Raw genomic sequence first — 15,477 nt, forward strand, 5'->3', positions numbered from 1 at the left:
TGATGTTTGTAATTGAAGGTTAGGCTATTTATTTTATCCCCACGTGTGTTGTTTCTCAGTTTTGTAGCTGGTCTGAAGCTGCCATTGAATATTATTTACGGTGAATAAAGTTAAGAGTGACTCTATTCTGACTTTATGGATGTGCGCGGATGTGACAAATAGGACTCGTCAATATTTACCTGCACGTGGAGGATTGACGCAGAAGCAGAGCTGATGTTTTTGGTGGAAGTTAGTGGGCAGAAAAAGACTCATTCCTTTTACCTTATGGACAACGTCACGTGGAGAATCTCCAGAAAGTGAGCAGAGTGGATGTGCTTCTGTATTGAAGGCATAATGATATGTCATCATGTAATCACATAATGAAATGACATGCAAATGTTCTTATTGCTGTTGTTATTGTAGAACATTCGTATGATGCGTCTACTGAACTAATCCACATCAAATTATTTTTATTAAAGTTGTTGTTTTTGTTAACTTGTTTAGAACTTTTATTCTTTTGGTAAACAAGTGTTCATGACTATACAATCTTAACCTTTAAATATTAGTCTTATCTTATCCAAATAAAGTCCAAAGAACCTGCTAGTATAGAAGAGTATAGATGAGTATAGATGAGCATAGATGAATATAGAAGAGTATAGAAGAGCATAGATGAGCATAGGTGAGCATAGGTGAGCATAGGTGAGCATAGGCGAGCGTAGAAGACCATAGATGAGCATAGAAGAGTATAGATGAGCATAGAAGACCATAGATGAGCATAGGTGAGCATAGATGAGTATAGAAGAGCGTAGATGACCATAGATGAGCATAGAACAGTATAGATGAGCATAGATGAGCATAGAAGAGCATAGAAGAGCATAGACGAGCGTAGACGAGCGTAGACGAGCGTATACGAGCGTAGACGAGCGTAGAAGAGCGTAGATGAGCATAGACGAGCGTAGACGAGCGTAGACGAGCGTAGACGAGCGTAGACGAGCGTAGAAGAGCATAGATGAGTATAGATGAATATAGAAGAGTATAGATGAGCGTAGAAGAGCGTAGATGAGCGTAGATGAGCGTAGACGAGCGTAGATGAGTATAGAAGAGCATAGATGAGTATAGAAGAGCATAGATGAGCATAGATGAGCATAGAAAAGCATAGAAGAGTATAGATGAGCATAGATGAGCATAGAAGAGTATAGAAGAGTATAGATGAGCATAGATGAGTATAGATGAGCATAGATGAGCATAGATGAGTATAGATGAGTATAGATGAGCATAGATGAGCATAGATGAGTATAGATGAGTATAGATGAGCATAGAAGAGCATAGATGAGCATAGAAGAGTATAGATGAGTATAGATGAGCATAGAAGAGCATAGATGAGCATAGATGAGCATAGAAGAGTATAGATGAGCATAGATGAGCATAGAAGAGCATAGAAGAGCATAGATGAGCATAGATGAGCATAGAAGAGTATAGATGAGCATAGATGAGCATAGAAGAGCATAGATGAGTATAGATGAGCATAGAAGAGCATAGATGAGCATAGAAGAGTATAGATGAGTATAGATGAGCATAGAAGAGCATAGAAGAGCATAGATGAGCATAGATGAGCGTAGATGAGCGTAGATGATAGTGCCAGTAAGCCGTTGTGCTGAAACATGTTGGTTAGATGTCTAGGTTAGGAGAAGATGCATTAGCCAACATGTTGTCTGAGGTGCAGGGGAATGTGTCACAGACTTTCAGATGTGAAATAACTAAATAACATTTTGAATGAGAGAGCTTTAGGGCTCTTAGTGTTTGGAGCCAGAAAACTAAAAACTACTACGTTGTATTTCCTAAACATGCAAAAGGACAAAATATCTGTTTTAAAGTATCACTTTTGTATCAGAAGGCACATTTGTGAGGCTTATAAGGACTTAAGTGTGACATGTTTACTAAAGCAGAACAGCTGTAGGTCAGAGTGACATCAGCCGCTCCGCTACCGCCCCCTTCTGGCCTGGACAGGATCCAACACTGATCCTCTTAACATTAATAACATAAAGTAAATTTTATGTCACAATGAAGCAAATACATGAGCAACAATGTGGGTCACATTCTTCAAGATAAAAATATTTATATCCCCAGATATTAGTTTACATCACCACAAACATGAATATAAAGCACATCACATGTATGTTACAGCATCCCAAAGATGCTTACAGGTCAGATCAGAGTTCAATCACTGAATCCATGGAAATATTATAATACATGTTTGATTCCTGTATTTAACACATTTAGAAAATTATCATCCCACAAATATGAGTTGCTGTCAAGTGCACCTTTAAAATGTCAGTGATATTAAGAGATGATTAAAGTAATTGTTGGAATGCTGTTAAGCATTCCAACAACTATTGTTCTTTGAATCTTTATTCCTCTTTATTTCATATTTCTTCCGTACACTTTTTGCTACTTAACTCCTTCCACATTTTTTAAGCTACAGAAACCATTCAACTATCAAAATGTTCAGCCCTTTCAGCTCATGTCTGCTATATCTCTTCATATTTCTAACCCTTAAACATTTTGAATTGTTAAGCTTTTAGCAACTTTTTTTTGAATGGGTTTCTATGGAGAATATTTTCAAATCCTCTTAAACTTCTTCAACTTTCAAATCCTTCAACTTCCTCATACTTTCAGCTACAGACACCATTTCAACTTTCAAATGTTGAGAAAACCCTCAACTATTGCCAACATGATTCAGCTTTCCGACATATTTTAAACTTTTTGAACTGCAGCAATTTAACTTTTATGATTTTTCAGCCCTTTTCTGACTTAATGGGTGTGTATTGCGCAGCTTAGAGTGCGTGATGTCACCGCTAGAGTGAAGAGCAGCTTGAGATTCTTGTGAAAAAAACATTTGTGTTTTGCCACTGTGTCCACAATCTTCACTCTTCATGCATAATTTCTGGATGTAGAAGTAGCTAATATTGTCCTTGTCGTAGAAAAATGACTGTGGAATCCCACAGATTTCCACATTTGACACGGAAGCCGTTAATTGAGAGGAAAACCAACTTTATGCTCCATAGAGACCAATGTTAAATTTTGCTTCAAAAACATCTTCCACAGAACACGGTACCCCATTTCTAGATCGCCAGTTAAGCCACATTTTTTACACTACAGACACAATTTTTACAGAATCTGTTCTTCAACTCATTCTTCCCCTCAATTATTAATATCGGAGCAATAGGAGCTACGGTTGTGGGAGTTTCGATGATTTGTTTGAGGTGTTTCCCTGTTTTATCTCCATGAAATGGCTGCAAGGACACAGATGTTTCTGATTAAGCCAATTAGTGATGTTGATAAACACAGACTCACATGCACTCCTCTCTCTGTCTGTCTGTCGGTCTCTCTCTCAGACGCTGACGTCATTATAGGCCGGTGCGCAGGCTCTGACACGTCAAAGAACACGCCCAACATGTCAAACTAAAGATCTGATTGGTTGAACACTATGACAATCAACAATATCGTCTCCATTCACTTAAAGTGCACATGGATGCACTTGTGAATCTGCAGGCCTCTGGCTCTGTTCTACCTAGAGACACAGAGGTGAGATCTGATTGGATAAAAGCTCTACTTAAAACAAGCTGCACTGGAAGCAGAGCAACTGAGGAAGACAGGAGCTGTGCAATGAGAACATAAGATAATGGGGGAAATATTTTTTTAAATTATAATACATGTAGTGTATTTAAGAAACATTATTAAATGATAAAATAGATATAGCTTTGTGATTGTGTTTAGGCCAGCAGAGAAGGCCTTGCAGGCCCTGACGGCCCACCACTGTATTACAGTCATTTAGCAGTCACTTTGATCCAAAACAACTTACAATTCAGATTATATCACACTGTAGGCACAGCTACAGGACACATGTTGGGGTTAAGTGCCTTGCTCAAGGACACATCGACATGCAACTAGCGGAGCCGGGGATTGAACCGATTCCTCTGATTGAAGGACGGCCCTGCTCTCCACTTAGCCACAGTCGCCCCCCTAAACAACGAAAAGCATTAAACCGTGGAGTGCTGTACTTGGTTTTGTTCAGAAGGATTCAATTTAATCTTACAAGTACGCAGAAATATTGAAAAGCATGACAGCCGGAATACTAAATATATATATAAAATCCCTCGTGGTGGTGAAAACATCCTGTCGTGCCTTCTAATAATTATTCCACTGTTAATCATCTAATGTCATCTTTAATGAGTCAACACACGCATGATGTACTCTTCGACCCCTGTCTTATTTGTGGAAATAACCTTTCAGTGTGTGTTACATTTATGATATGTGTGTGTGTGTGGCACCTCTACGATACATAAATAGATTTCACTGAATGTATAAACTAGATCTAGAGCTCATGATCATTTATTTATGGGAATCTAAGTTATATATTTGTACAACTTAATGACATATATGGATGTTTTATATCTGTGGGAGAGAGGTCAACATGTCAAAGCACTCTTCACATTAATAAACATGTTAGCTGATCACAACATAATTAGAATACATTTTGATTTTGTCCCATCGGCTCCTCAGGAATCTACAGAACAGGAGAACCATGGGGTCATGAACCCAGTGGGCTCAGCGCTCACTAGGACCCGAGCCTCACGGGGACCAGAGCCCCACGGGGACCAGAGCCCCACGGGGACCAGAGCCCCACTAGGACCTCCTGCTTCATAGAGTGGTGTGGGTGTGAGGATTGACCCTCATGTGGGGTCTCTCTGCTGAGTCTAAACGGTAAACTGAGACCTGAGGAGTCATGAGAACAGTTTCTGGAAGAAGTTTCTCAGTTAACATTTTAGGACTAAAGATGATTTATGATCATCCTTATTATCACGTTTTAATATTCATCTTTCTTTGTAAAGATATTTTACCTAATCTGGCTCGTTTACAAAAACTGTAAATCTTGATCTCATAAATCAAAGACATTCACATTGTGACTGGGAGTCAAGTACATGAGTTGAGTGGGTTAGTGCTCAGTCCACAGAGAGAGAAGACGTCATACATCTATTATCCAATAAAGACCACATGGACAAACTGATAATAATTAATTGATAACGATTTATTATCAAGAACAGTCATTTGTTTCACGCAAGAGTAAAATAATTGTAAAAGGTGCCAAATAATAAATAAAATGGGGGGGGGGGGGGGAAGATCAGCTAAGGTTCTTATTAAATGGTATAAAATGTAAAATGACTAGTTCAGCGGTCCATAGAACTATACATAATATACACAAGTTTACCTTTTTAAATGATTAAACTCTTTTAAAATAGTTTTATTCCCACAGACAGAATAATAAAGTCTGAAGACATCGTCTACATCGAGACAGCTGATGGCGTTTATTGCAACTTTAAGATGGAACAAATAAAATCATTGTGGGAAGTATTAATCTGTTAAGCGGTTTCTAATAACTCTCAATAAATGTATTTACGCCAACAATTGTAAAGAAAATAATCGAATTGGTGAAAGTTATTGAATGCATGTCATTAGTTCAAGATACTCGAGAGCTGCATGAACTTACATGCATTTCACCAAAGGAGACGTTTTCAACACACCAGTACAGACTGGAGGTCTGGACCCGACTGATGTCTGTGCTCACATGTTACACCAGGTGGAGAGAAAATAAAGTGTGAAACTTGTGTGAAGTGAAAGCTCAGCGTTTGCTGAGGATCTTCTGTTAGATACAAAATTGTGACAGACAATATGAGCACAGCACCACCTGAGCCCTGCTCGGTGAGAATCATCTACTGAGTGAATAATGTGCCTGAAAGTGGAACTGAAAACTGATATGGTTAAAACAGCATTAAGTGTCTTTTAATCTCCCCATTTCCTGCACTGCAGCAACACATTTCTCCCTCAGCCCTCAGGGTGCACCTCTCAGGGCTGAGGGGATGCTGCGCTTCGGTTCACATCCTCCTCCTCCTCATCATCCTCCGCCCCGTCGCTGGTGGGAGACTGGAAGCCACTGTCTTGTGGAGGCAAGGGGAAGCCAGACATCGCCTTCGGGAGGCTCTCTGGAGCAGTTTCTGGAGCTCCAGATGAGATTTCCTCAGGTGGTGATGGCGGTAGAAATACCTTCTCCGACACCTCCTGGCTGGAGGGAGGCTGTTCCTCCATCATCGACTGGCTGTCCCCTCCCTTAGCCTTCTCCTCTTCGGCTGAAGCACTTTGTGCATCAGATCCAGCCTTCATTGGGACTTTGGTTTGACCCTGTTCCTTGTTGGCTTCTTCTTCTTCATTCAAGACACGACCGTTTGACAAGCCTGACGGGTTCACCAAAGCTTTGGGACTCGCAGATCCATCATCAGAGTTCTCCTCCCCATCTCCATCCTTCTGCTCCTCTTCTGCGATGTCGTTTACACCAGGCACCTCCTTATACGACTCATTGGGCAGGCCAGGGGAGCCTTCAACCTGGATCATGGACACCACCTGCTTCATCCTCCTCCTCTTCTGGGCCTCCCCACCGTCACCCTCCGTGTCCTCGCCTGCTCCGGCCCAGTCTATGGAGGGGTTGTCTCCAAGCAAGTGCAGGTTGGGGTCACTGCTGCTGAGGACGATGCTGTCCCTGTACAGGTTGTGTCTCCTCTGGACCGCCGCCTCCTTCACAGCTACAGGACAGAGAGAAGAGGTCAAGATGTGCTTCAACATGAGCAGCGGTGAGAAAAACAACATGTGCCTCAATGAATTAAAGGTATATACAAAAATGATCCAAACTATGACCACAATCCCCAACTAGGTCTGTGAGCAGCTGGTCTTCAGGGGTCTGGTCATTTATACATTCGTCCTGGTCTACTTCTTTATTTCAATCATTAATGAATAACCGACAGTCAAGTGAACATGCACAATTGTAGAAGTTTGTTTCATGTGATATTACAGCAAGCACACAAGTCAAATATAGATCTGATCTAAACAGATAAATACATTTCTGTTGGAGTTTCAATCTTTCTCTGATGCTTAGAACCTCTAGAATACTGCAGCTCTGGGAAGTCAAACGAACACATTGGTACTTGGTGTGCAGTGACCTGTAGAGATGTGTTTAAACTAGAATCAGTCCCAGATGACAACAGAACAAGAAAAGATGAAGAAATGACAGATCACTGCAGCACATCAACTAAAACGCTTCGTTGTTTGATTCCTGAAACGATGACGATGTGTCGATGGAGCAGGGCGGCGGCGCCGCATCAGCAGCCAGAGGCAGCCGTTTAACAGTTAACTGGTACAATGACGGCAGAAAGGAATTCTGCCCGAGCACATACTCTAGAATCAGAATCTACCCACTCTCTAACCCTGAGGAGTGTCACTGCTGTTTGAGATTTCTTTAAATTGCATAGGCTACTTATCTTCCACATATTTGTCAGCTGCGTCTCAACAGAGGCCCAATGAGCAGACACACACAGACAGCGGCGCGCCGGTCCAGAAAACACATTACGTTACATCTGTGTTCGCTTCCCTGCTCTGGCTCCCTGTAAAATAAAGAAGGCCCTGAATGGGCAGGTACCATTACACCTAAGGAGCTCATTGTACCCTGTTACCCCAGTAATGCAGGGCTACTTGTGGTTCCTAAAGTAGAACTGGAACCAGAGCCTTCCGTTATCAAGCTCCTCTTCTGTGGAACCAGCTTCCGGTTCTTACCAGTGAGATGCAGCATCCTGATCTACGGTATAAACACACAGGAGGAACACCGCGGTAGAAGACTGACCCAGCATGATGTCCTTCATGATCGAATGCAGCACCACGTCTTCAAAGATGTTCCCCACCACAATGAACCGGGAGAAGTCCTCAAAGATCAGCTCCTGGAAGTGCGGCAGCTCCTTTACAGCAACAGTCAAACGTCCAACATCACAATTCAACAGAGTGTTTGTTCCCAGAACTCTTTAGAAACATCCTCATTTCACAATACTTTTCATGTAACATACCAAACGTGTTTGGCTCAGGCAGATCGAGATAGAAAGGAACGCATACATTCATGAATATATTTCCATTCATCTTCCAGGCTTATGAAGACAGAATGCTCACCGAGGCACAGGAAGGGCTGAGCTGCTTCAGCATGTAGGGGAGGAAGATCTGGAGCAGAGCCTCACGGAAGAAACGCTTTCTCACTGTGCTGCTGTCATAGTCATATTTCTGAACCGAAGAAAAGAGAAATATTACAAGTAAATACATTACCACCATAGGTATATAGATATATGACCAGAGCAAGACGTATGACCAGAGCAAGACGTATGACCAGAGCAAGACGTATGACCAGAGCAAGACGTATGACCAGAGCAAGACGTATGACCAGAGGAAGAATGGAAATAAGTGCATCCACTCCACTGCATCTATTCCATGAGCAGTGTCTTCTTAGGGCAGCTGGTCACAATTTGTTTTTGTTAAAAAAATGCCGACAAGATGAAAACAAACTTGTGGCGCAGTACTTTGTTGGTTTTTTCTTCCTATTAAGTGTGTCTTTGTTCTAAAGTCTCTGGACGGAAAGAAGACACAGGTCCCTGCTGCTCCAGGAGACATTCACCAGCGTCCCAGCACCAACTACTTGCAGGTCAAATATGGGATCATCGTCGGCCCGGGTAATTACTGCTCGTGTGGGAAGGTGGGGAGGGCAGACACCACATCAGCTGCTTGGGATGTCTGTGATCAATCGGTTCATAATAAATGTGGAAACATGGGCTCTGAGGAGTGACTCTGATATTCTCTGGTGAGCTTGACGGAGATGTGTCCCTCGGGTCGGCTCAGAGGAGGATTTGCTTGTTCCATTGCATTAGCTGATGAGGACTTAACTTTATTCATATTAATGCCGGTAGCTTGTTGGAAATCAATCACCTTTCAATCATTTCTAATGCGGTCGTGGTCTCAGTGTGAATAGAGCTCACCGGTTAGCCTGTTAACTATCGGTGTGATCGACATGTTTAACATTCCATCCACGAACGTCTCTCTGACAGACTTTGGTGAAAATCATTTTTCGAGATGGTCGTAAAACAATGGTCTGGAGCCTTGCGGTCAATTATAGTTCTAACAAAGACATTCCAAACAGGCAGGGCAGACTTCGTAAAAACTAAAATCAGAGAAAAGAAAATCGGCCAAGAATATTGCATCAGTGCTTCTCTAGTGTTTTACCTTAATGACGCGGTCCTGGCAGCGCTGGATGGTCTTACAGAGGTCTTCTGTACCCTGAGACTCCAGACACTGGTGAAGGATCTGCTCAAATGTATATACAGCATGGTCCATTTGCTGGAGAGAGAGAGAGACCGACAGAGAGAGAGCGAGAGACAGAGACAGAGACAGAGAGAGAGAGAGAGAGAGAGAGAGAGACAGAGACAGAGACAGAGAGAGAGCGAGAGAGAGCGAGAGAGAGCGAGAGAGAGCGAGAGAGAGAGCGAGAGAGAGAGCGAGAGAGAGAGCGAGAGAGAGAGAGACAGAGACAGAGACAGAGACAGAGAGAGAGAGCGAGAGAGACAGAGAGACAGAGAGACAGAGAGAGACAGAGACAGAGACAGACAGAGAGAGAGAGCGAGAGAGAGAGAGAGAGAGAGAGACTATGTTTTTGGTGACATTATAATTGGTAACATTTGTAACCACCGTGAATTCTCTGTCCTCTTAAGTTGCTGAACAATCCTTTAGAGAGGACTTTCCTTCCTACAGTTCTGCTGAGCACAAGCTGAACATTGTCCAGTCCCAGGGAGCTACAGTATAGCAGTCCTTTGTTTATTAAAACCAAAATGTCTGAAAGTAAATTAAATTACCTCTCACCACCGTAAATCACCTTTAAGACTGAACACACATGTTAAATCAGAACCGTGTATTGCCAAGGAAGTCTGCACCTACAAGGAGTTTTCTGTATTTTGTAATTTCAAATATTGCGGAAAAGGACAAACCGATCAGTTTACCAAAGTCATCTCTGGTAAAAGTTTCCCAAAACTTTGTAAACTTACTCAAATCCAATACAGAGAAGAAGAAAAACACGAAAGTTGACCCAGGCAATGGCCTGCAGCTCTGAAACGTGAAGCCAAAGCTTCATGTGTTAAAGCTGCATTCTCTCTAGTGTCCACCAGGGGGCGACTCCTCTGGTTGTATAGAAGTCTATAGAAAATGACTCTACTTCTCTCTTGATTTATTCCCTCAGTAAACATTGTAAACATGAGTTTATGTCTCAATCTCTAGTTTAAAGTCTTCTTCAATACAGCATGATGTTCATTTAGTACATTATGCTCCATTTAGAGTCACACAGACCATAAAGCAGGGGATGCTTTAGGGCGGGGCTGCACTGACAGCTTTAATACAACGGCGTTGTCCAGTCTGGAAGTTGGAACTTTTTTACTTCATGGAAATTAATTGTAACACAAAGCTTTGTTCAATTGTGCTTAGCTCAGCCCTCTCTCACGCTTCCCGTTAACAACAACCAGCTGGCAACGATCAACATGCCAAACTCCAAACTTAAGAACAGCAGTCCACAAACCAATGAGGAGGTCATGGTGCCTTTGTCCATTTCTTACATAGAGTCTATGTTATATCCTGCTCTCTGATATGACATTGGTAGCATCCATGATTCTTGTTCAAGATAATTGAATTGGTGTGTGGATGATTAGATTATTTGGCAGCCTCTGCACATGTTCCTTCCATGCACCTTGGGCATGGAATCATTTACAAAAAAATAAACTCTTGAGATACCAATTATCATTCATAATGCCGCCCCCCCCCCCCCCCCCCCCCATTCACACAGTTGGGGCAATCGTACAAACCTGAAGCTTGAGGACCACCAAGCCTAGTTGCAGTTGGCAAGCTATGATTGGACAACCGCTCTTTGGGAGGCGGGTTGAGCGAGCCGTAGTTTTGCGCGCAGTGTTTCTGTGCAGTGAGGGATGACTGGTGATATTTCAGCTGGCTTTAATGCCAAACAAACATTTAGATAATCTGGATGTATTCTTGGCTTGTTGACCATCACTGATCAGAGTTCTTGATCAGATTGCGCTGTAGTGATGTCATGGTGCAGAAATTAACTTTGTGAGTACCGTGTTACATGATGGAAAACATTGACAACCCTACAGAAATAAGACCCAAGTTGTAAGGGAAGCTGTAACCATGGACCAACAAAGTGCCCAATTCAAACCTCACACTGTAAACTAGACTAAACAACTCTAACAGCAGATTGACAGGTAATTGGAGTATTAGAGTGTCACCTCTCTCATGAGGATCTGGGCCCTCTGGACAAAAACCGAGGGGCTGGAAACGTCAAACCTCTGCTGGAGACCCTCCAGACTCAGCGGCTCCACCTTCTCATAGCAGCTCTGCATCTTTACCGGATGGAAGGCCAGCATTGAGATGTTGTCCATGTGCTAAGGAAGGACATTTGTTCAAAAGCTTGTATTCATGGTGATTGTACTTCTGTTTCACTGTTGGACTAATACATCGTTACAGACTTCAAATTACCGTTGATGACGATACCAGTTCATGCATGTACTATTGTTACTCCTGTAAGGTCTGATCACCTGCGTATCAATCGTGCTGCCATCCCACACTAGGAGCTTCTCCCTAAAGTCCTCCTCCACCTCCTCACCTGCGCCACAGTCTCCTTGGTGCCCTCATTGAGGGTGTTCTTGCTCATGTCCACCAGCTCTCCGAAGAACACGTCGCGGACCTCAGAGAAACCTCGGCTGGTCGGCTCCATCAGGGCATCCAGGATGGAGCCGATGTAGGGCTGGATGCTCACCTTCAACAGCTTCTCAGCCTTGGGGAGCACCACCTCTGATGGGCAATGCGGAGCACAAGAGAGGAGCGATGGAAGCCAACATCGGTTCAGACAAACTTCTCCTGCATTGTTGAGTCACTTTGAAAGTGATGGTAGTTAAAGCAAAACTATATCACTTTCAAAAGACAGTCATTTTCAAATGGAAAAGTTGAATTCATAAGCAATAAAGCACATTTACGAGTTGAAATTGCAGACTACGGTAGTCATTTGGTTCTGGACAACACAACATTACAAAACAAATGCTACAGGTCAGATCATCAATCACATATTGTTATACAATTTGAAAATCACACTTTTATGAGTCTCCTTATTTTGCTAAAATCTTTCTTCATACATTCAGTGTGAGGACTCCTGCTGGTCTGCCTGCTCTCTGCTGTCAGACAACAGGAAACGGTCAGACAACAGGAAGCGGTCAGACAACAGGAAGCGGTCAGACAACAGGAAGCGGTCAGACAACAGGAAGCGGTCAGACAACAGGAAGCGGTCAGACAACAGGAAGCGGTCAGACAACAGGAAGCGGTCAGACAACTACTGAATACTTTAACAAATGCAAAGAAATGTCGTTTAAGTGGCAGATTTATTTTATTATTTAAATGTATTCTTTCATCAATAGTTACCACCACAAATAAACTTTATTGGATCGGATGTTTACTCAACACCAAATATTGAAGAATGTATACATCACTCAAATAGGGTAAATTTGGATTAATGTTGGAAGATTGTGTAGTTTGCACACATAAATAAAATAAAATGTCTGCACCCTTCTGTGGGTTTTGTTCCAGGTTCTCCAGCTTCCTCCCACAGATTACAGACTACACGCAGATTACAGACTACACGCAGATTACAGACTACACGCAGATTACAGACTACACGCAGATTACACGCAGATTACAGACTACACGCAGACTACACGCAGATTACAGACTACACGCAGATTACACGCAGATTACAGACTACACGCAGACTACACGCAGATTACAGACTACACGCAGATTACACGCAGATTACAGACTACACGCAGACTACACGCAGATTACAGACTACACGCAGACTACACGCAGATTACACGCAGATTACAGACTACACACAGATTACAGACTACACACAGACTACACGCAGATTACAGATTACACGCAGATTACACGCAGATTACAGACTACACGCAGACTACACGCAGATTACACGCAGATTACAGACTACACGCAGATTACACGCAGATTACAGACTACACGCAGACTACACGCAGATTACAGACTACACGCAGATTACAGACTACACGCAGACTACACGCAGATTACAGACTACACGCAGACTACACGCAGATTACAGACTACACACAGACTACACGCAGATTACAGATTACACGCAGATTACACGCAGATTACAGACTACACGCAGATTACACGCAGATTACAGACTACACGCAGATTACAGACTACACGCAGATTACAGACTACACGCAGATTACAGACTACACACAGATTACAGGCTCCACGCAGACTACACGCAGATTACAGACTACACGCAGATTACAGACTACACGCAGATTACAGACTACAGACTACACGCAGATTACACGCAGATTACAGACTACACGCAGATTACAGATTACAGACTACACGCAGACTACACGCAGACTACATGCAGATTACAGACTACACGCAGATTACACGCAGATTACAGACTACACGCAGATTACAGACTACACGCAGACTACACGCAGATTACAGACTACACGCAGACTACAGACTACACACAGATTACAGACTACACGCAGATTACAGACTACAGACTACACGCAGATTAGGTTAGCATCTTAAATCGTTTGTTTGCCCACTCCCTCGCTTACCTCTGATCTTGTTGGTGACATACTCCTTGGAGGTTATGATCTGGTCCATGTCTGTTCGTATGGAGGCCTCTAGAGAACAGCAGGCTGCCTCACACTTTTGCAGAACGGCCTCATACTGGGCCTGGCACTGGCCCTGCACCAGGCTATACACCGCATCGCTGATCTACACGCAGAAAACACACATTGGACGGCCAAACCTCCCGTTCCTTTGAGCCGCTTAGTTTAAGTGAACCAAACTCGCACCTCAGCAGCTCTTGGTGATGAGTTGAGTTGGACACAAACTCATTTTATGTCTCTGCAGTCAGCAAAGTGAGAAACAGGGATTTGTCTTTCTTATGAATTATGAAAAGGTTAAAGAGTGGCTAGCACCATCACTGGAGACTCAAACTCAACAGTAGGAATCAGCCAATCGGTGACGACCTCCTCTGTTAGGCGCAATGATGCAATTATTGGAGTTAAAGTAATCTATTCATTTATACAGCTGTACACTGCTTTTCTATTACAAATATGTAAAACTGAACTTTTTGATACGAGTGAAAGTATGCATGTATTTATTACTACTCGTATTAATTACTGTAATGTGTCCTTAAAGCTAGGGCTGGTTATCGTGTGAAGTTAGCAGAGTATGCTAGATTTTAGAAATGATGCAACCTAAGAACCAGCCCTCTGTTGACAAGTCTTTTCTCAGTAAACAAGCTCCAAAGTCACAACATGTAGCGAGAAAGTTGCCCAGACAGCAGCAGCACCAGCACCACCAGCACCAGCAGCACCAGCACCACCAGCACCACCACGGATCATGTGATTTACTGACTGTGCCAGGATGGAATCAGAACATCAGCAAACAGAACAACACACGTTTTGGAAGAAGATGACCAGCTCCATCTTTAATGCTGTATTTAATACTTCCTCCCTGTGAAGACTAAGACTCTATAGGGAACTTTATTGAACAGGGTTTCATATTTAATATCTTTTTGAAATATCATTAGCAAGATATCCAAGATATAAAGCAGCAGCTGCTGAGGGTTTAAATGAAATACACAGTTATTTGATTTGGTTCTGTGGAACGTGTGTGGAGCACTTTCTTACCAGCATCCAGTTCCTCTGCCTCTCGTGCAGTTTGCCTTTGAGGCGAGGAGAGATGAGCTCCCTCAGCTCAGGGAGGAGGCCCTCCATCACCAGGTTAGACAGGATCTACAAGACACACACACACACACACACACACAACTCATGGGACACGATCATGTCGCTCAGCACATGTTCACCTCGATAAAGCACCAACATGAAAAACTCACGGTCATGTGAGTTTTTCAGATCAGATCACAAAATTGAATTATTTATAGAACTTTTTTTTGCCGCCGATACCGATTGCAGATCCATACAGTCAGACACAGATCCCTTTGTTGCTTGATTGTACATCATAAACATCATCTCCCTCTGAAGTCCATGTAAACATCAACAATTCTAAATGTTATCCTTTTACTTTGTTAGTCATTTATAGTGTTTTTCATAAAGTCACAATTCAAATGATAGTAACACAAGATTGTATTTTCATTGATTAAAACAAATTGTCATTAGTAGTTTATGTTAAATATTATCAGCTGCTTACAGGTATTATAAACCGGTTATAGTTTCATCTTCATCACTACATTATAATTTACCATCACCCTTATTTCCACTTATTTTCACCCAACAGAGCCTGAACGCATCATAACGTAAGTCAGTGGTGCCCAAACTGGAGAGAGACCAAGATGGACAGATTGTGACCGGTATAAAGGCAAGAAGAGAGACCCAGTGTGTTGTGTGTCTTAACAGCATGAAGCCACTACATTGAAAAGACACTTGGAAACCCACCACCCCGATCATGTGAACAAGCACCGCG

The 15,477-nt window shown here is 42.6% G+C and overlaps 1 protein-coding gene across 2 annotated transcripts in view; it reads right to left on the reverse strand.

Annotated features, from left to right (window-relative positions):
* Positions 1-5,047: 5,047 nt before the first annotated feature.
* niban2b (niban apoptosis regulator 2b) overlaps positions 5,048-15,477 on the reverse strand; it is a 30,277-nt gene continuing 19,847 nt past the window's right edge. For both annotated transcript variants that reach the window (XM_079270100.1, XM_079270099.1), the window contains exons 7-14: positions 14,685-14,789; positions 13,599-13,761; positions 11,558-11,745; positions 11,181-11,336; positions 9,121-9,234; positions 8,023-8,130; positions 7,706-7,817; positions 5,048-6,614 (exon numbers count right to left, since the gene is read on the reverse strand). In XM_079270100.1, the coding sequence (XP_079126226.1) occupies positions 5,884-6,614; positions 7,706-7,817; positions 8,023-8,130; positions 9,121-9,234; positions 11,181-11,336; positions 11,558-11,745; positions 13,599-13,761; positions 14,685-14,789 (1,677 nt within the window). In that variant the 3' untranslated portion in view covers positions 5,048-5,883. The remainder of the gene's footprint in view (positions 6,615-7,705; positions 7,818-8,022; positions 8,131-9,120; positions 9,235-11,180; positions 11,337-11,557; positions 11,746-13,598; positions 13,762-14,684; positions 14,790-15,477) is intronic.

The sequence above is a fragment of the Melanostigma gelatinosum genome, assembly GCF_949748355.1.
Source record: "Melanostigma gelatinosum genome assembly, chromosome: 6".
Lineage (NCBI taxonomy): Eukaryota > Metazoa > Chordata > Actinopteri > Perciformes > Zoarcidae > Melanostigma > Melanostigma gelatinosum.